The sequence below is a fragment of the Anser anser genome (assembly GCF_964211835.1).
Source record: "Anser anser genome assembly, chromosome: 7".
NCBI classification, from domain to species: Eukaryota; Metazoa; Chordata; class Aves; order Anseriformes; family Anatidae; genus Anser; species Anser anser.
In genome coordinates, this window is record NC_139727.1 from 12,638,778 (window position 1) to 12,660,473 (window position 21,696).

Sequence of the window (21,696 nt, forward strand, 5' to 3'; positions counted from 1 at the left end):
TACTATGTACTTATGTTGCATACCATGTATTTCTTCAGGACTGCTTGGATAGAGCTGGTATCTCCATTTAAATTGGAAGTATTGTTATTTCATTCTATTACATTTATTCTTGTTTCTTATTATGATGATGTATCTATCATGCCTAGCATGGTCCTTTCCAGCATTATAAATTCACCTGTTCTTCAGTTTACAAGAGCATTGGGTAGGTAGGACACATAATATAAATTAAATTCCCATTAATAAGGGTTTCCTCTTTTTCATACCTGTGACAGAGAGGCACATGAGTCACGCTGTTGGATATTTTGGCCTTTGGTGCATGGGAGCTCTGCAAGGAGGGCATCTCTTCTTCCTAAAATACAAAGACACAGATGGTAAAGCAAGAATGTAGGCTCAAATCTTTTAAATGACAGGCTGGAGGAGCAGGTACCAAATTTGCCTCTGCAGTGCACCCAGAGCCACCACAGCTTGGGCCTTCTCCCCAGAAAGACTTCTCCTCACTTCAGGACAGAGGGCTACATCTGAGGCTTGTAAACCAACTGGTGAAGTCCTCATCATTGCCCGTCTGTCTCAAAGTCCTACCAGGTGCCGAAGTAAAGGACTACCAGGGTTAAGGCTGAGGTTGAAGATATCACCTCCTGCAAAAAGTAATATTAAAACATGCTGTCTCAGGACTCTCAAGGTCACATAGTGTCCTAATCTGTGCTGCAGAAACTCTATATACATTACAATGCAATTAAGAAGCTGATATACCATCGCTCACAGGTGCCTGCTGTCTATTACTGATGGACAGAAATAGAGGCAATGTCACTATGCAGCAGTCATCACTCAATTTAAGATGTGCTTGATAGCAAAATTTTCAGGGCAGCACATCCTATCAAATTGCAGCCTAACTTCTTTGCATATGCTTCAGAAATTGGTATTTCAACATAGGGAAAAAATAAGCATTTTCAGCCATGCTATGAATATCATAAGTTATGCTTTTATGTTTCTGTGGAACTATTACTATTATTTCCAGATGGTTATTTCACTGTTTTTCATTTCTGGCACCTATAAGAGTTTGTATTTTTGCCAGGGTTTACAAGGATTTCTCAAACTTCTTTCATCTTCCGACACAGGGTTTAGTGAGAAGGCAGAAGTATTGTATTGTCCACTGAACAGACGGGGCAGACCAAAGACAGACACCTGCCCAGAATGATAGCCTGAGTTAACAGTGGAGATAGAAATAGGGAGAAAACTGGAAACCCCACTATGGTACTAAATGTTCTTCACAGGGAAATGTCATCTTCACAGATTTTGTTGCAGGGAGCCGTGGGCAGGACTGCCCGAGGCTATGTTTTCATGTGTGTGTGTGTGTGTGTCTGTCTGTCTGTCTGTCTGTTTGTGTGTCTGTGTCTGTGTGTGTCTGTGTCTGTGTGTGTCTGTGTGTGTGTGTACAGGGCCCACCCAAAGCACAGTCAACTCAATGCAGTCTCCCAGTGATGGGTATGAACTGCAATGAATGGGGGTGGGGAACACATAGAAAGAATGGGAAAGTGGAAGAATAAGGTAAGTCTCAAAGGGAATGCAACCAACATAGTATCAGATGTCCTCTGTTTTGACCAGCTAATGGTATGCTATCCCAGTTTTCATACCCAGTTGCCCATGGAAGCAAAAGGCTGGGGAGGCCATCAAGGCGAAAGCAGGCTCTTTCTCCTCTAAATAAGTAAAAGAAAACAGCAACAAAAGCCAAACGGATTTTTATTAGACAGAGGTCTGTAAGAGGACCTTAAAAGCATGCACAGCTTGAAGCCTTTGTATCTGAGTATTTAAAAACTGATATGTATTGCTGTTTGTGTAATAAAATGAGGGCACTTCCCTCACTAGCGCTTGGTCTGCATCAGCAAAAAGAACCTGACAACAGCTGAGCTCTGGATCTGCAACAGCTCGGCCAATGTTGGTGACTTTACACAGAAGAGGTTTATCCCCTACTTTCAGAGAAGGCTCTTAGCACATCCCACAAGCCACATTTCACGTTCGACCTATCCTAGCGGGCTGGATATCTATCTGCCACTCTTTCCTACCAGCTTCCACTCTTTTCCCTCCCTGTTTAACGGGAAGGAATGTGGACGTGCCAGCAGGCTGCAGGCCACGAGCTGGCAGGGGTGGTCGGGGAGGGAAGCTAAGATTTCTGAGCCACTCTTTGCCATCAAAAACCTCTTTGCAGTATGGTCTACAGTGGGGGAGCTCAGATGGCACAGGTTTTTCACCAAGTTATCACAGCAATCTCCCTTTCTGAGCATTAATATCATCTGCACCTGTGCTTTCCCTGCATAGCTTTCGGGCACTTCTGGCCAAGAAGAACAAAGCTGCTCCTCAGGGTCAAGTTCAGCCTCTGTGAAAGTGCTCAGCCTGCTCCTCCGGTGTGGGGCCGCATGAAGCGACGATGCTGTGAGCAGTGTGCTTGTGATCACCCAGCGTGCAAGTCTGGCACCTCTCCACTGCACCGCAGTATGTCCTGGGGACGTTATGTCCCTCAGGCTTTCCAAATAATGAAGGTCGCTGCAGTCTCAGATCCTCCTGTGGGAGCTGCCAACGTGGAAAGGAGTTTTTTGAGGAGTGGAAAGTCTAAGGGAAGTCTTTTATGTTGAAATTTAATAGGTAGATACTCCCAAAGCAGCTTGGAGAAATGGTCACACACATTTCATTTTAATAAGTGGAAAATATGTGGTCAGACTGACAGATTTGTCAGCCTCTTTTGGGCATTAAACCGCTATGTAGAAATGATGAAATTGTGTGGCATTTCTATCTCAAAGGTAAGGGGCCCACCTCTTACTAAGCTGTGCTGTTTGTGGTATTCATTTTTTAATTGGCTTTTTTAACTGTGCAATTACAAGTGCGTTCTTAGCACCTTTCCAAGCCAGCATGAGTTCTCTGGGCCAAAGGCTCAACTTTGTAACTGCTTACCCTGGGCATAACTTCGCGGGGAGAAGCCTTGTTACTTGTTCAGGAGCAGTGCTTGCAGACTGGGGCCCTCAAGCATTTTCACTGTTGTTCTGAAGGGAGGAAAAAAGAATTCACTCCAGAAAGGTGTGACATCCATGTTTTGAAATCAAAACAAAATAAAACAAAACAGGAGAAAAAAAAAATTGGAAAAGCCATTGTTGGCTTGCTTGCAAGAGCACAATAAAGCTAACTCGATCATCTGCTCTAAAGTCCAGAGAGCTCTTGTGTGGGCTTATGAAGACCAGGAATAAAGCCAACTTGGCTCAAACAATGTCTCATTTGTTGACCACTTAAACTGCTGACTTTCCTTAGCTGGCTGTTATATTTCACATTTTCATGAGTGTAACGTGCGTTCCCCAGTTCAGCTTCCTTCTATGTCTGGATCAGATTGGCATGTTGGAGTGTGAGGGTGAATTTCATTTCCTTGTGGTCTTATAGTTGAAATATGATGGTTGAGAGACATTACTCCTTTGAATGCATTTTTTCTGACAACCTGCTTTATATTTCTAAGTAGATCCTTTGAGGAAATTCTACTTTCCTTCCCTCCTTTCTCCCCCAACTCTTTTAGCTCCTCTCTCTGAGCCAAGGCCTTTTCCCTCCCTCAGATAATAAGTCAGGTGCATACCGCAGCGAAACAACATTTTAATCAATTAACGGTAATCCCTTGCTGACAGCAGTGCAATCACTCAGCTAGTATGATAAAGACACTCATCACAGGCGATTATGAGGAGATTAATTCCTTTAGGAATTGACTGTTGCTTCCCTGACAATAGCTCTGGGAGCAGTTTTGTTTAGAAAGGTGTCTTCCCAGCGCAGGCACTTACCAATGTTTGCTTTCCCAGCAGTTCCTTGTCCCTTGTTCAAAGTTCCCATTCCCTGATTCTTCCCCCATGAAAAGGGGATTTATTAGCATAGATCAGAAATATAAATCTGGGTTACCATATGTCAGACAAACAAACTCATCCCAGGAGCCAGGTGAGGGCAGAACATGTTTTTATTCTTTGGCCTACGCAGTACGAGGTTGCAGAGGCTAACAAAACAGGTAACACGTTCGTGCACGTTGCTCCAGCCAAGAAAATCTGGGAAACCCACATCATAAAAATGGAAATAGGAGAGGCACTCCCCCAGCTGCCAGGGCCCAGCCTGTGGAGGCGCTGACCTGGAGCTAAAATGGTGTGGCTCTTCCCTCTCCCTCCCGGCCTGACCCCCCGGATCGCTATTCACCAGCTCACCCCCACGCTCTCCGGACACGCTCGTGTCTCTCCCCCAGCACTGCTGTCTGTGTCGCTGCCCTGCCATCTGGAGCTGCAGCCCCATTGCTCTGCGCCTCACTGCGTTTGGAGAGAAAGGCAGTCGGTGTGGGGAAGAGACATTTCCTGACCCTGCCTTGTGGCTCCTCCAAGCACGGCATCTGCTGTGAGAATTAAACGCCTCCTGCCTCCTCTGCTCCGTTTTGTCTCCGAAGACAATTCTTTTTCCCTTGCTGAAGGGTCGGACACGGCCCCCACTTCCCTCCTCGCTCGAGCTGTGTGTAACACCACAGCCAGAAAGTGAGGGCCCACAGCCCGGGGGAGAACCAGCGCTCAGACATGAACAGCCTGCGCATGAAGGTTTGGGGCAGGGCTTGTCAAAGCCTAATGCTTCTGCCTCTTGTCGCACAGGTAGGCTGTGCTGATGGAAGGCCTGTTTTATGGCTAGTGAGATCCAGCCACAAGCGTTTCTAATCATCGCTCAAGGGAAGTACCAGAAGATGTGAACTGACACACAATCCAGATGCACATACAGATGCCAAGGCTCTGGCAATGTTACGACAACTTTTTCTTAATACAGTCCTGATACTAAACACCAATTAAAATCAAGTCTGACCCAAGACCAGAGAAATTTCATGTAGGGAAAGAACAATAGAGCATTAAGTGAAACCCACAGAACCTCATGGATAGAGGAGGAAAGCTCAGGGATTTCTGATGACAACCTGCTCTTGAGACCTTTGGGGAGGCTTCGGCCTGAAAAGGTTTGGCACCACTGGAATCCCCAAAAGTTCCTCAGATACAGGAGCAAGAAGCCAGGGAGGGCACATCACGGCACGAAGGGTGGCTTGATGCCCGCCCAGCGAGCCAGCCTGGGGCTGGCCTGGCCACCCCATTTCCCTGGTAAGGGACTACTGCAGCGATCCGTGGGACAGCTGGAAGCCAAGGGCAACGGGTTACCCTAAGTGCTGAGGCCTTTCCAAAGCATCTCATCAGGGGGAAGAGGGACTTGAGATACGGGGAGGCAAATCGCCATGCTGCCAGCCCTGTGTCCCAGCAAGAGCCGAGGGGCTGCCTGCGAGCAGGGCTGGCAGTGCGGGCCAGTGCCTACGGGACCAGCTTCTCAGGCTGCTCCCGCTTGGAGCAGCGCCCTGGGAGGCTGTGTGCCAGCAGGGAGGGCTAACAAGGTGGTGAAATTTCATTTCACGCCGAAATCTAGAGACGAGGCTCGGCAAGAAATGGCCACTGGCCAAGTGGTGAAATAAATGAGGCCAGTGTCAGGAATAAATCCAAAATGCTGGAAAACACCGGAGCTAATCTAACGTCAGAAACAGTATTTTAGGGCAGACTGACACGTAAGCAGCAGTGTCAGTGAAGGGAGAATATTGAATTAGTCCCACATGAGCTTGTGGCTGTGCTTTCTTTGCACACATTTGCATCTGATTCAGTGCAATCAAAGTCCTGTAAGCATCATGTAAATGGTGGGATTTCCCCGGATCTTCTGCACTTCTGTCTTTGCGGTGCCATCACTGCTTCTTGCTCCTGTCGTAGGACTCTTCAGAGGCCCCTCCAGGAGTCCAGGAGTTTGCCCATGGAGACTCCATGGGGCACCTGAATACAGCAGGCACACAGAAGGGGCAAGTTCTCTTATCTCTGTCCCAGATACCTCATGTAATCAGAATTAATGTGCCATTGGAGCTGCCTTAGATTTCCCTAGTTCCCTCTCATGCTGCAGAAACCTCAAGGAGTGATTTGGTAGAGTCACAGCAGGGTGAGTGAGCCTGACTCATGCTTCCTTGGGTACGGAGATGAAGCCACTGGGTTCTGAAGTCAGAGCAGGGTCACGGTGTCTACCCAGACCACGCCTGGACTCTAATGGGTAACCTGCAAGCTGCAGAGCAAGGGGGCCACGCATCAGCCAGAGGAAAGTGGGAGGAAGTGCAAGGAAAATGAGCTGAGATGATTGCAAAGGAAACCCCTCTGCCAGCCACGGGCTGAGCAGTGCTCAGTCGCTGCTGTCAGAAACTGCCTGGCAGTGTAGATGTGGATGTTACACCAGAGCCCGCATAGAAGCAGAGTGATTCATTCCATTTCATTATGAAATGATACCAAGCACCATAAAGTGTCAGCTTTCAAGTTCATAATTTATAAATTAAGCGTAAATAGCCCGTATTCTGAGCTCCTCTCCAGCCACTCATTTATCTTTCCCCTGTGAAAAATTAATGAGTCCATAAAATAGCTTGTAAATTTAGAGCAGTCATGTTTAAAAAAAAAAATCAACAGTGCAACTTTCCTGGAGACTCTGAAGCATTAGCTGGCTCCAGCCACTGCTCTTAATCACTGGTCTTAGGTGTGCTACCGTGCTACAGCAAAGAGCTAGGACTCCTGCTGCAGACCAGTGCCAGAGACAAGATAAAGCACTCCGTGGTTATTAGGCAGCCCTAGTACAGGAATCCCTGCTTTCAGCAGCCTGGCAGACCGCTTCCTTCAGGGGCTGTTGAGGACTTAACATCTTACCCAAGATGTCAGGAGAAGAATTAGCAAGACAATTTTTATAATCAACTTTTCTAAGTGGAAAATTCACCCCAGGCAGAACTTCTGGCCTGTGGGAAGGAAAACGAAGAGAGCCAGCTCCGCCAGCTCTGCATTTCCACTAAGAGAATTCCCTGCGGAGCCCTTCTGCTAGTTTGTGGCCTTTTAGGCTTGCCTCTGGACAAAAAGCTGTGTTGGCTTTACAAGACCCTCTGCAACTTTGCAAGGACCTGCATTCCTGCCTGGTGTGCGCATTTATCGATCCCACGTAAAGATCAGAGAGGGACAGCAGGCAATCAGAGGGGTGGAGGAGACTGCTGGGCTGAAGGACAGGCTGAGGAGGCACGATGCTCGAGGGGCTGGAGCTGTGAAGGAGCCCACAGCAGAGGAGTGCAGAGACAGTCAATAGGCTGGTCTGGAGGGCACTCACATGGGTACAAATGTGGCTTTCCATGCCCAGTCTACCTCCATTCTCTTCTGCCATCTCTGGGGACTTCACTCAACACCAGACAAATGTCCACAAAGCCTACTAAAAGCCAAAGACATTCCTGCACAAGAACTCCAAATTCCTGCTTGCTGCTCTGTGCTGGGGCAGGGATGCTAGAAGAGGAGACAGGATTTCGTGGCTGCTGCAGCAAGCTAAGTCACAGTAAGGGCTGTTATGTGTCACAAGGGAGGGTGATAGCAAGAGATGAAGGATGAAATGGCTGGAGGATGAGCTCCATGATTTTCTATTCATTTTTTATACTTATGCTTCACATTTGGAGGGATTTGCTCAATGAAGATTTTTTGCTAAGATTTTTTCATTTCACAAAAATGAACTCTTTTTAACTGCACAGGAAAAAAAACACACACACACACATTAGAATAAACAAGGCAGAGTTAACAAGGCACAGAGATTATTTTTCCCCTTCTGGATACATATGTATGAGTAAGTTTTGTATTCCTTCTTCTGTATAATGTAAATATGACTGTCATGAACAGTAGGTCGCTATGACAATTTATGACAAAAGTGGCAGATTTTATTAGATGTAATGTTAACTTATTCATTAAATTCCTACAATCAAACATTAAAATGGATACTATTCCTGTGGGGACAAAATGGAGAGATGAACATAATAACGTTATCTCTGCTGCATGTAAAATATTCGTAATTGAGCAGAAAGCCTGATCCCGAATGCTTACAAATATAAGGTCGGGGCAGCAAATGTGATTGGATTTCTTATAATCTAATCATTTTGCTCCATATGTGGCCCCCAATCTGTTTAGGATTGTTAAAATTCCTGGGTATTGTAGTGCCTTCCCCAGAGACGGCCGGGAAGGGCTGAGGACAGCCTGGACCAGATGGGATGCCACTGACTCCAGCCAGCAAAGGCAGAAAAGAGGACAGCGGTTAACTCCTGCTCAGCCGGCCACCACAGAAGATGTCTGTAAGGAAAATTAATGCAGTCCGCTTTCCTGACAACACTGTAACATGCACTTTGTAGCTTAATGCTCCTGGGAGCAAGCCGCTGCAGCCCCTGGGGACACACAGAGCACAGACCAGTAATCACATCCTTCTGAAAAACTGTTCTGTGCTTCAGGTGGAAATTTCGGTTGCTTGTAAATTCCCGTGGAGATGTGAAGGAGGGAGCTCTCCCTGGGGCCCAAGAGGGAAGTGAAATGGTCTAAGTGAAACCAGTACCCACAAGGTGAAAGGCCTCTTGGCCAGATCGAAGGTGTTTGTAAAAACCTTGTGGAGTACCGCAGGATCAGAGATTCTCCCTCCAGACAAGTGAAATTTGGGAGGCCTGTGCTTGATTGAAGAGCAAGAGCCTGGCTGCTCAACATTCCCTGCTGCTCTCCAACTTGTCATTAGGAGGAATTAAACCAGCACTTGAGAACCTCTGCCACAGAAAACACTTGGATGTTCCTTGTTCACAAGGGTGGATTAGTCCTATTCATATGTGTTTAATCCTTTGGCATGTAAAACAAGCAAGACTGTAGCTAAAAACAAAATATGGGAATTATCCTATTAAAATGGCGCACTGATTACGGACAATGCCACTTCTTTCCTTTCTGTGACTTTGGCAATTGAAATCTTCAGCAGCTTCCAGCTGAACTGAAACCCTCACGTTATTAGTCCTTACCTGCCCCAACTGATTCACTGCTTTGAAGGGAATTTTGTAGGTGCTTTCTAAGGCATTTTTAACAAGGCTTAACCTAAAATCCTGAAAGCCTGGGGGTATGGTAAAAGGAAAAGGAAATGAAAGTAGCAGCTCAGGACCTTCAATATGTTTTCCTCTTTAATTCATAAAGAAGCTGTTAGTGTAATACTGCATCCTGGCTGGGACTTGAAGATTCCTACGTTGCACTGAATTTACTCTTGTGGAGGAACAAATTCTGCCACAAAAATAGGGAATTTTCCCAATAAATTTTATATAGTACCCTCAGAAGCAATCTCTTACATCCTGGAAAATCAGAGCTTTGCATAGGAAATCTCCCCTATATCACCTGTACTATTGGTCTCTGGATTCCTCTAACTAACTACTACTACTCTTAAAAATATGGAATAAGAATATAGTGAGGGATAATCGGATTTCCATATTTTTTAGATGGCTGCTTACTAAAAGACCCTTCAAGGCTATCTTTTGTTTCAATAGTATCAGAAAAAAAGATCATTTTCAAGTATAAAGGCAGCAACATCTTATTCCCTGGCAAGGGACATCTAAGCAAAAAACTTCATCTGCAATTTCAGTATTTATAGCAATTACCACTATATAATCCTCTGGAGAACTTCTTAACAGAGACATACCAAAGAGGGTATGGGTCCAAAATAGAGCAGGCCACTGGCTTTTTATCCTACAAAGCCAATATGCGATGCTGGGACAACCCACTAGCTTCCGAAACAACCTATTCCTTTATTTCCTGCTGCAGGAAAATTCCAAGTCTGCTTTTCACTTCAGAGCAATTCCCTGTCTCTCCTGCTTATTAATGCCGCTGAATAGGAACAGACCGGAGCTTTTCTTATCAGACAGGCCTTTGAATGTTTGTGCATTGCCAGAGCTTAACAAAACCTGGAAGAAATATCAGCAGCTGCCCCACGACTGTACCCTCGGTGGGCTTTAAGCTCCAGACTTTTGCTTAGGCTTGTCTTTCACAGTTTCAAAGGGAAGTGTGATTTTGGAGCCAAAGCTGTCTAAGAAGATATTTTTTGAGCAGTAATACTAACCATCAGCATGTTAACTTCTCAAGGACCTATTAGCTCTGGTAGCTGTCAAGCAGTGATTCTGACAATCCCTCCACTTGGGAGGGGATTTTTACAGAAATTTGCACCCCCCTTCCATAGCCAGTAGGACAAGTTAGAAGCTAGAGTCTTCTGCCAAGAGGAATGGATTGTAACTTACAGCCGTGGAAAACGCAAAATACATTAGGATGCTATAATCATGCCAACGGATCAGATACGGAACATGTTCAAAAACGTCAGACAGCCACAGCTACTTCCACTCACTACTATGAACACAGGTTGTAAATCCTCATTAGTTAAAAAGATATTTTATAGACAGATATGTAGCGGTAAGCTGAAGACTAATTTTGACTTAGTTGTTCATAGAATATATGTGTGTGCACACGTGTGTAAAAGACAGAAGGGGGGAATATTACTTGCCTTGTAACGGAAAGATTAGATTTCTATTTCCCCATGCATTTTTAATGTGCTTACAGAGTTTCACGAAACAGAGCTCCCTCAGCAGGCCTGGGGGCATAGGGAAGTTGTCTGGGTGGGCAACTGCCTGGGCTACAGCCAGGCCATGATCCAGACGGGCTGTGGATGGGAACACCACTGTCACTGCTCCGCGGTGCATGGTACCGATGGTGGGGACTAGATCTCTCCTGGCCCTTCATGCCGATGCCACCTCCTGAAGAAGGCAGCCTGACCATCTCAAAGGTAGGTTGCCAGCATGAGGAACTTCCTCGTCAGAAATGCTCATGGTCAGTTTTTGCACCCACCTGCCAAGTAGGAAGGCGCTATCGGTTACCGGAGGCATGCTGGGCGGGCTGTCCCTCCTGCAGGCTCTGAGCATCGCCCCGAGCATTCTTTAGCAGAGCATCCCGTGAAAGAGCAACCGAATGCTGCGGGCAGGGCGTGCTGTGGGACACCTGTGAGGGAGTGCAGAACACTCCTCTGGCTTGTGGGATCCTTTACCAGAATACAGAAACCAGGACTACGATTGCTGGAAATACACACCTGAAGTGTCTTTGAGAGCTTCAGGCTAGCTCCCTGATGGTCTGACTTCTTGCTCTGCTTTCATCTGAGTTCCTTTGTTTTTAGTGTTACCGATCTGTTAGCAGAGCTGCTACATAACAGAGTGTAAGGCAAGTCTCTGATGTCAAAGGTGGCCACCACTTGCATTTGTGAGAGGTGTTGATGGCCGGCAGGGTTGGGACAAGAGCAGGATCCCTTGAACAGCCCTCCTGAAGTCACTGATTCAGCTCTGAGGCACAGCAGGGCCTGCTCGTTATAGACTACCATTTTTATTTTTTAATTGAGAAGTCTGTCGTATCAATTTTATGTCAAATCAAGGGTTTGATTTATCCCTGTTGTAACTCCACTGTGTTCAGTCAAGCTCTGTGAGTCATGAATTTAGCTCTTACTTTCTCAGTAGAGAATATGTAGTTTTTCTTTGAGACTATTTCAGTGAACCTCTAAATCTACCAATGTACATCCAGCAAAGCATGTAAGCACACACACACAGAAAGTATGCGCAAAATCACAGAGGAAGGAATTGGACTACTTCTATAGTAAAGACACCTGTCAACCTCTTCCACCTGACATCCCTGTTGATATTATTCAGCAGGAGACGGAGTGCTCCTTCAAGCATTTAGCTAAAACTATGGACGGTTTTCAGATGCCCATTACTTGCCCTGGAAGCTGAACTCTGCCCTGGGGAACGGCTTGCCTTGAGGGCAGTGGGGAGGTTCTGGGGGGTGAGACAGTGAGCACACCTCTGCTCACTGCCACTCAGGAGTCCCTCCAAACCTCAGCAACAACATGCCACAGTCCCTGCACTTATGGCTGATACCCTTTCTTTTGTGCCCTTTTTTCATTGCACATTCTTTTGATGCACCTCAACCAACCTACATTTCCCTCTTCCATGCCTGGTCCAGGAACTTACTGAATGTGCAGCACCTTTTTCTCATGCTTCTCCTTCATTAGGAGAACAGTTTGCTTCTGACTAGGTGCTTATATTTTCATTAGTTCATATGGTTTCATTAGTTCCAAATGGACATTTCCTGATGTCTGTTACATGGACATCTTTTAGTCCTGCTTTTTCTAGCTGTCCAGCAAACATCTTGCAAGATCCCTCACTAGCTCCATGGTGCCAAATCTCTGATCATACAGCGTCTGTATCAAGGCTCCCACATGCTGTCCCCTTGGTAAAAGCCCAGTTGCTCAGAAAATCCTTTGTGCAACTAAATTTTAGGAAAGCATTGATAAACAACATCTTATTTTTTCCTATCATCTTCTGCAGTAAGAGTAAACACACTGTAAATGTTTCTCTCCATTGTATCTGTTGATGAGAAAATCTTAGGGCTAGGTTATGTAAAATCTGTAGAAACCTCCTCCTACTTCTCACTCACCTGCCCTTCTTCTTAGCAAGCTTTTAGTCTTGGGAAGGTTTAAATAACACAACTCCAAGTCCAGGGGGACAACGGTAAAGGGTTACTGCAAGTCACTCTCTTCAAACACTGAATTTATTTTAAAATAAATAAGAGGCCTAGCCTCCAGACCATCCTCTGCCTTTGAGCCCCGCAAAGTGCCTGCCCAGAAGCCGATGCAGCTTTCTGGGGCTTGCCTTCCAAGCAGACCTGAAGAAGCAAAGTAGATGTCCTCACACAGATGAGCCCAGGGCTCCCATCCCGACATCTCAGGCCAAGAGGCCAAGAAGAAACCAGCAGCACACGCGTCCCGGCCGTACCCTGCTCTCGCTCAGCAGGAGCAGGTCTTTTCAGGACCACAGCTTTTCTGCAACTGCTCTGCAACCCCGATCACAGACGGAAGCGTTTGTACTGGTTGTAGGCAGTTTCCCACGCGCCTTTTCCCTGCTTGCTCCCCCAGCCACAATACAGCCCAAGCACTTTTGGAGTTTCTTCCCTACAAATCCTCTGCCAGAAATCTCCACGGCTCCAATGCTGTAGATTCCCGACAGTCTTCAAAGGATTGCTGATTCCTGCGTGCACAAAAAATGCAGAGCGTTCCCTCCCTCACAGCTCTTCTCCCTTCCCTTCTGTGAGCCAGCCAGCACCTGTTGGGCCACAACCAGCATAACTGAAAGCACACTGGAGAAAGCCTGACACTGCTGAAGCGCTGTGGGCAAGGCGCTTGCACGCTCCGTGGACTTGCTCCATCGAGCTCCTAATGCAAGACATTTTCTGGAAGCAACCGGTGTGCCCCTTGCTGGCTACTAGTGTGGGCTAACAAGGGTTAACCGCTCTCTGTCTCACCCCCTCCTCCTCTGTGCGCTTCTGTCAAAGATCTGCTCCCTGGCCAGCCAGGGCTGGGATTAGGCTGTTAGCTGGCTCGCGGACACCCTGTGCAGGAATCAAGCCCTGCTGTCCGGAGGCAGCACACGCGGGCGTTGCGCAGCCCTCCCGAAGGAGCTCTGGACCTGAAAGAGCAGCAGGCAGGAGTTGGAAGATTTCAAAATTCTGCAAGTTTAAAATTACCTTTGAAAAGCCCCAACCTAACAAAATATCACAACTCTTTATTTTTTTCTTTTCCTGAAAGACTGCAAGCATTTTAGTTACAATGACTGTTCAGGAGCCATATGGAAAAATCAGTTCTGTCCTGTTGAACTGGTTGCACAGTTGTGGTTTTCATCTGTCTACAGAGATCTGAGAAGTCTATGTTGTTTTATTGTATGCTTTTTCAGCAAAGAAAGCAAGTGGTCTGGGGATCATCTGGCCAGAAACACAAAAGGTAAGCAGAGTGTTTTTTGTGTAACATATTTCAGGAGTCTAGAAGTACACTGTTTGTGTAACTGACTGAAATCAGCCTTCAGGACGATGCTGTCTTTGGGATAAGCTGATTATAGGTTGGTCGGTCGCCTGGTTTGTTTGTTTTTCCTGGACAAGAAAAGCTGAGCTGCTGTGGTGTCAGTGTGGTTGGTGAGATCCTGTCATTCAAGCAGCAGATAGACTTTTTTTTTTAAAAATCCTTTTTTAAATGCAAGAAACAAGGATTGCATATTCCAGTGTCAAAGGTAAAGCAAAATATTTGGAGTGATATTTTTGATGTGTAAGCTATATTTTGACTACAAGAATAACAAAGTGGCAAAGAATTATCTCAGATTCATAAGAAAAACTATTCATAAGGAAAACTGTTAAAAAAAAAACACATTAAAACTGATATCTTCTCAACCATTCTTTTGACTTCTTTGGATTGTTATTTAATCTTACATTCAGCCAGGTGGTAAGATTATCACAGACCTTTTGAAAGAGGAAAGGAATATTCTAATTGTTAGGATGTTAAGTAGGACATTCAGATGATCTGGGAGTGATAATTTTAATAATCTCAGTGATTCTGAAGATATACATCACTTTGGGAATTTGGGAATCAGTGACGAAAAGTCTTGTACGTGGAAGTCTACAGTGTATTCAGTACATTTAAATGTGCAGATCTTGAATGGATTTATAACAGAACCGGCTCTTTTATAGACTCATTTAGGTGAATCATAATGATCAGCAGCTCTGCTGAGTTGTAGGCTGAGTGCTGAAGTCAAAAGCACCTTCGCAGACACCGAGAGGAAATGGCTGATCTCAGAAACAAGTAAAAATTACAAAGTATTGAACCTTTGTCTTTTATGTTCTCTTCATCATTGACTGATAATCAGATTCAAGCAGGATCTTTACTCCTTCTTGCTGCTTGTAAGATACAAACTACTCTTCCCATAAAGAGATATTGCTCACAGAGCTCCCTCTGCTTTCCAAATCCCTGAGCTACAGCTGTCACCTGTTTTTAAAGGTCTATTCCCTTCTCTTTAAAGCCTTTCCCACTTCTGTATTTTCCCCTTTCCAAAGCCGGATGTGGCAGAGAGAAAAGGTTGCAAGGATAATCAACAATCTCACATAACAGTGTACTGTCAAAATTTTGTCTGAACTGGAGCCTCCTGTGTAGTTCTGTACAATGTACAAAGAACAGTTCAAATAACATAGGCATTTTCATAGGTGAGCTCTGGAAGTGTTTGAGCAGTGTGTTTTTCTTTCATAGATTTGAGAAGCTGATAACAAAGCCTTTTGACAAAAGGGGGTGGGCATATATGATTTCTGAAACCCAGTAAGGGTGAATACTATAGAGCTGTTACATTTCCAGTGAATAGCAAATGCTGCAATGGTCTGGAAGTGATGCAGGTATGAAAGATGTGTAATTCACAGTCTCAGAATGATTTATGCAGCTACCCAAACAGCAAGAAAGTTACCTTCCAAATTAGATGCACACAACTTAAAAAAATTAATTTAGAATCAATGTAGGGCTACTTATTCAGGATCTGCCACTTTCCATCAAACAAGATTTCACCCAACTCTGAATAACTTATTTTGATCTTCCTTACATATACCTATAGTCATGAGAGATGTGCAGTCTGTATGAAAAAAATTAAATGACCTCTGACAGAAAACATGTTTGGGATAGTGACCGCCTGTGAGTTTTAAAATAAGTTCCATTACAAATAACCTGGCTTTGAATTTAGTAAATGAATATTATAAACCAGGAAAAATTTTAATGTAATTCTCCATTCATTCCATCAGCAATGAAGTTGTTTTTTTTTTTTTGGCATGATATTGCATTTGTGATACACATAGTCAATGTAGATATATGTATGTAATCCTATAATTAAAGACTTGACAGCAGCTTCTACCATTAAATCTTTGCAATAAGATCTGAGAAAAATATTTCTCTGTGAATTAAAAGCAATTCAGCAAAGTGGAAACTGGCTGTTTGAATGCCTGGCTTGCTGTGATTATGATCAATATCACTAATGGAACAAAAAGAGAAGGTCACTGATTTTCTCCCTCAAGACAGCAGTTTACATTCACTTTTGTCATTTCACTTTGCAGTACTGAAGATGTCTTGGTGCTGGTTTTATCTGCCTCTCCATCTTCTCATGGCTGCTTGCTTGTGTCATTCCATTAAAGCACCCACCAGCAGTTCGCAACAGAGCTTCAAGAGCAACCTCTTCAACTTCTACCACTCTCTAATTCTTGCCGATGGTAAGGAAACCACAATTCACCTGCTGAAGGATATCCCTAAAAGGTAAGAGCAAGTCAGGTACTCTTGTTCTCAGGTACTTCCCCTTTCCCATGACACCAGTAGCTGCACACTACCAGCACAAGTCAAAAGTCTGCAGAGCTCCATCAGTATCCACTGAATTTCCTGAGACACACCATGCTCCGTTTCTGTCCAGCTCAAGTGTCCTCTGATGTTTGTTATTTTGCCCAGTCTGGAGACCCCCAAGACAAAGTTCAGGTTCACATACACACTGCAGGCAGCTTTCTGTGGTGGTACAGAACTGGGGGGCTCCAACAGCAAACAGCTGTCGCATAAACAACCTGGCTTCAGAACCGCAGACACATCATCCTTCCTACATTGGCTGTAAAAGACAATTTTACCAAACTAGCTACCCCAAAAATCAGTAGAATGCGTATACAGACTTTTCTTATTAGAAGAACTTCTGTCAACATCCTGCATGCTAGAAAGGTTTCAGATGAATGGAGCTATTGCTAAGATCAAATATGCTTTTTATGTGGAAATTCCAGATTCCTCACTTCCTCCAAATAGCTGCAAAATTTGGTGCCCTATCTAAATATTACAACTGGCACTGCATATTAGGCAGGAAAGGCTAACTGATCTGCCTGTTTAAGAAGAGAGACACTTCAATTGGTTTAATCAGAATCCTTTGAACAGTGACCAACACATACGGATTTTGATGTACATCTGAGCAGAGCAGTCATGGAGCAGAGGATGAGCCAGATGATTTGGTCTTGATACACACTGCAAATACTGGAACACGGCACATTACATAACATGATGATGCTCACAAGAGCAAAACTAGAAGCTCTCCTTTTTGAAGGGAAATAGGTATTTAAATCTCAGAACAGTGAATTATGCTGTACTATTGTGACATAACATTAAGGTTTCTACTAGGAATAAAAAAACAACAAAAAAGTCAGTGTAGCATGATCAAGTAAGAACCTTATGAGACCCGAAGTCATCCAAGAAGGAAATCAGATGACAAAATTTGGCTTAAAAGACTTGAGAATGTGGAGCTGTTTCCAGTGAAAGTTAACTCCAGACCAGTAGCCACATCCTGAAAGCAAGCCAGACCTTTAGGCTGACATAATCCATCCATAATGAATAGGCTTGTCTCGCCAACAAACAAAATTACAATTGCCTACATTTAACTGCAGAGTGAGTGACCCAAGTCCAAACATTTTTGTGGCTGTACACTGTCAACGTTTACGGAAACAACAAAAAAAAAAAAGAGTGAGACAGGAGGCTGGGCTTTACTGTAAATAAGGAGGAATAAAAAATTTACTGAGTAGACTGAGGCCCCTTGCTACTATTAACACACAGCAGCCTCTGTCACAAAAGCAAGTTAGAACAGAACTGTCTGAACCTGCCATTGATGCCTGATAATCTCCAGGACTGGCTAAAACTATTTAATCTTCATCTTACACAGATGAAGTCCTAGATATTCAAGCAGATATGAGCAAACTCAGAGCTTTCAAAGAATTCCAGACAGGAAATCTGGGGGGAAAGTGTACCAAATTGCCCCAGAGTTAGCCAACGAGTGGTTATCTATAAGGCAGCTTACCACGTTCATCATCCAAAATAACCAGGTAAGTACTGAGATATGCTGTTCACCTGAAGCATACTAAAATTCAGTGGGAAAAAAATACTGCCTGTGCTAAGTGGACAAGACTTCCAGCAACGATTTGTGAATTAGAAAAAATCACAGCGTATGTTCTTCCCACAGCTGAAAGGTTCAGACATCCTGCAACTGAGATGCATCGTTTCTGATGCACCTCAAAAGGGAGCAGTCATCTCTACCCACAGTGGAGTGACCACATCAGAAGGGACACTTAGTGGTAGACTTGAATTTCTTGAAGCTTTCGCTCTATTTCTAATCCACGTTTACAGGTACTACTTTGTTCTGGAGGAGGGCAGAGCTCTGGCACCTTTCTCAATAACAGTGACCCCCTGTGATGTTCCCATCGAATGGAGCATACTTGTGCACAAGGCTTCAGCGAGCTTCCTTGGAAAAGCAGCACAAGGTAAGACCTTCAGCCTGCCTGAGCAGAGACAGAGAAACCCTAAGATTTTCATAAGGAGTGTTGTTACAGAAAGTTTGCCACAAGCTTAAACATCTCTAAACTCTACCATGGAGAGGATGCCCATGTCTCCATAGGTGATATTCGCAGTCCATGGGATTTTGCCATCAATTCAAGTAAATTAGAGATTACATCTATAAATATCAAAATCTCAGGGTAATATTTGGGAACCACAGTGGGTGTTTCTGGTACCACAGACATGGATCAGCTTCATGAACTGTTTGTTCTTTCCCTGTCTTCCCTCTGTAATCTTGCCTTCTGTGACAAAGCTAAGCTGATAGCAGTAACATTATGACATTGCAAAACACACTGCTTGTAGCCCTGGATCTCCATGTGTTTTTAAAACCACCTTCTTCCTAAGGAAATCTTGCTATACAGCATTATCGAGGCAGGCTTTCCAGTCAGCCCAGCCAGAGGGAAGAGCTGTCTCAGATGTTTCTCTGTGGCTTAGGCCACCTGAAACAGTCATTGTCTGGTTTATCTCCCAGTGATGTGCAGAAGATTTAGCCATTTGATTTTCCAGGAGTACTTACCATGGCAGTGGGCATTATCCTGACTTTAGCCTATGAGGAAGTTCCATTTTTTTCATGATTTCTGGAATGATTTTTTTAAAAAACTAAGATCTGAAAGCTGCCACTGTCAGACAGATAAACCTAACTGAGGAGTTCAAATATTGTTCTTTTAGAAGTGATGTTTTTCCTCGTCATAGGAGACAGAGGCACAAAACCAAAACTCCTTTCACAGAAAATGAGTCTCCTTGAAGAAAAATACCTAAATAAAAAGCTAGTGGAAGAAGAAAATTGTAGGTGCATCAGGCACAATAAAGTTCAAGCTTGTGCAAGCTGTGGTTTTATAATTATAGTCTTTTTGAAAACAGTTCCACGACTGCACTGTTAAAATAAAAGCCACTCAAATTTTCTTTGAATAAATTGCCAGTAGCAAACAGCATCTTTAGCTATAATTATTTTCAGGAAGGTAGAAAGTAGGACAAAAACAAGGAAACCTAAGCAATGTGCTTTGACATCTATGAAAGCAAAAGTTACACATCTGCTTTTTGCTTGCAGGTGACCACGATACAGACGATGTCTCAAAAGCCCAGAAGGCTACAAGCTTTGTGTCAACCATTTTCAACTACAAGGGAAATTCTGTAGAGACTTACATGGGCATGTCTTCTCATTCTGCCCTCTACATGCTGGAGTTCTTATCCACCGAGCGTGATACACACATCACCGTGTACTTAACTACGGACACAACATCTGGGCACCTCTATCCAGAACTGCCACTGGATCCACGCTTAGATGTGATTGGCATTGGCCATACAACAGTGACTCTGGCCTGGAAACACAGTCCCTCTGTCTTGCAACATAGAGAAAACATACAGTACTGCCTTCTAGTTAATGAAAAGCACAATTATAAGAGTTTGTGTGCTGCTGAGACTGCAATCAGATCCTCTGGAATGAAACTGCCAGCTACCTTAGCCTTGTCTCTCTCTCCATACCTTCTTGAGCCACAGCAGGTGATGATACTGTCCAACAGTGAGCTGAGCATCATCAACAGAGTGAGCAGTGGGGAAGTCAGGCAGATATGCATGGGTACCAAGAACACTTACACTGTGCCCAATCTCAGTCCCAGCACTCAGTATTATTTTGATGTTTTTGTTGTCAATCTCCTCACGAACGCCAGCGCTGCTTACACTGGGACATTTGCAAGAACTCTGGAAGAACCTGAACCTAAGGTGATGGAGCTGAAAGATGGGAAGGTGATTCAGGTTGTCCTGGATGGAAAAAAGCAGAAATTCCACACACTGCAGTACCAAGCAAGGCACAAGAAAGTACAATTTACCTTTCAGTTGTGTCGTGGTCAAGTACGGGTTCACATAACAAAGAATGGTAAAACAGTAGCATCAGAAAACATTTTGGGACTGAGATATTTGTCACTGAAGGGAAAGCTGCTGGACACGTACCTGGTGCAGCTGAGGTCCACAGAGGAATCTAACTCTTCTGTGAAAGTACAGGTCTCCTCTCAATTCAACAAGCCCTTATTCCCACTTCTTCCAGAAAGCTTAAAAATCAAGTCTTTCAGCAAACTGAGGACCTGCAATTCCATCACCATTGCCTGGCTAGGAACACAAGAGCAGAGCAAGTACTGCGTGTACAAGAAAAGGATTGAAGAAGATCAAGTGTGGATGGAACTGCGGAGCACAGACAGGTGCTCTGGACCTGAATCTCGGCACAAGTCAGAGAAAGTGCTGTGCAAGTATTTCTATGATGTCAATCTCCAGCGAGCTGTCACCACTGAGACCATCAAAGGGCTGGATGCTGGGACACTTTACTTGTTTGATGTTTATCTCATTGGGCCATGTGGCATCCCTGTCAGATATCACAGCAAAGTTGTGAAGACCAGGAAAAAATGCTGAAGGTTCTTCACAAAATGTTTTGGAATGAATGAAGACTTATCAAAACCTAGGCCAATCCATGCCATAGCCCGTACAGTTTAATATATGTTGACAAAAAAAATCTAAAGCTGTGAGATTCTGCAGAGGAACGATCTTAGGTTAGACCATTACGCTTACTTGTGCATCTTCTCCTGCCTAAGTTTTTCTCAGCTGTGTCATTCACAACAAAAACAAACTTGAAATAAATCCATGTACATGGAAATAAAGTACCCACAATTGCACCCATGAGAAATAGCTCAGTTACCTAAAATGCTTTTGAAATCCAATACAAAAGTGATGGGAAATGCCTCTTAAGGAGCACACATCATTATTGTTGAAGTCTCACAGAGTTTTCCACTACATGTAACTCCATCACTTAATGAAGAACTGAGAGATCCCACAAGTCAGACTGTTTTGAGAAATCAAACTTCCCTGCTGCTTGAACAGTTTGCAGGGATGGAGACAAAAAGAAAAAAAGCCGCAGAACTAGTGTCAAGCAGCAACAGCTCTACAGCTCAAGTAGTGCAGGCTGAAATACTTTCCCTGCTGCCTGCACATTTGCTTGATTTTCACTTCTAGAAAGAAACTGTGCTTGGGGACAAAACGTGGGCCAGAAACTGCTTCTGCATCCAGTTTTGCTGGGGAGCATACAAATACAGTGCTGTGCTGCTACCCATTGAGGAAAGGAATAAGTAAGGAATCCTATCATTTCCTTCCCAGTAAGGAAAGAGTTTATTTTCAATCTACAGCTTCTGATATCAAGCCCATGTCTATTCTTGTGACTCCTGTGTGATATACTTGCTCTTTACATTCCCAATCCAGCCTGTATCAATGAATGTGTTGCTTTAGCAAAAAAGTAAATGTGGTTTTCCTTTTAGATATCATGGAGGGAGAAATATTTGTAGTAAAAAGCCTGACAAACTTTTGTCTTTGTTTCCTTGATTACCTTCCTTAGATGATACGAGAAAGTAAAAAAAAAAGTGAAGAAATTAAGTCTTGATAAAAAGCTTATCCTATATTTCAATTATCAGCAGAAAATATTTTGCATATAGGTCTGGAATTTACATATATAGAAATATAATGTCACTGACCCAGTGGTTGCCAGAGAAGTCTTGCCTGCTGCAACCCTTTTCT

At 44.2% G+C, this 21,696-nt stretch overlaps 1 protein-coding gene and 1 long non-coding RNA gene across 2 annotated transcripts in view; one reads left to right on the forward strand and one right to left on the reverse strand.

Moving 5' to 3' along the window:
- LOC310902929 overlaps window positions 1–21,696 on the reverse strand; it is a 45,555-nt gene continuing 23,859 nt past the window's right edge. The window contains exon 3 of the long non-coding RNA XR_014587128.1: window positions 1–349. This is a non-coding gene — a long non-coding RNA (uncharacterized lncRNA). The remainder of the gene's footprint in view (window positions 350–21,696) is intronic.
- LOC310902121 (protein NDNF-like) lies at window positions 12,716–21,484 on the forward strand. Its single transcript, XM_083843118.1, has 4 exons — window positions 12,716–13,719; window positions 15,855–16,050; window positions 17,938–18,071; window positions 19,193–21,484. The coding sequence occupies exons 2-4, from the start codon at window positions 15,863–15,865 to the stop codon at window positions 20,542–20,544; spliced, it is 1,674 nt and encodes a 557-aa protein (XP_083699244.1). The 5' UTR covers window positions 12,716–13,719; window positions 15,855–15,862; the 3' UTR covers window positions 20,545–21,484.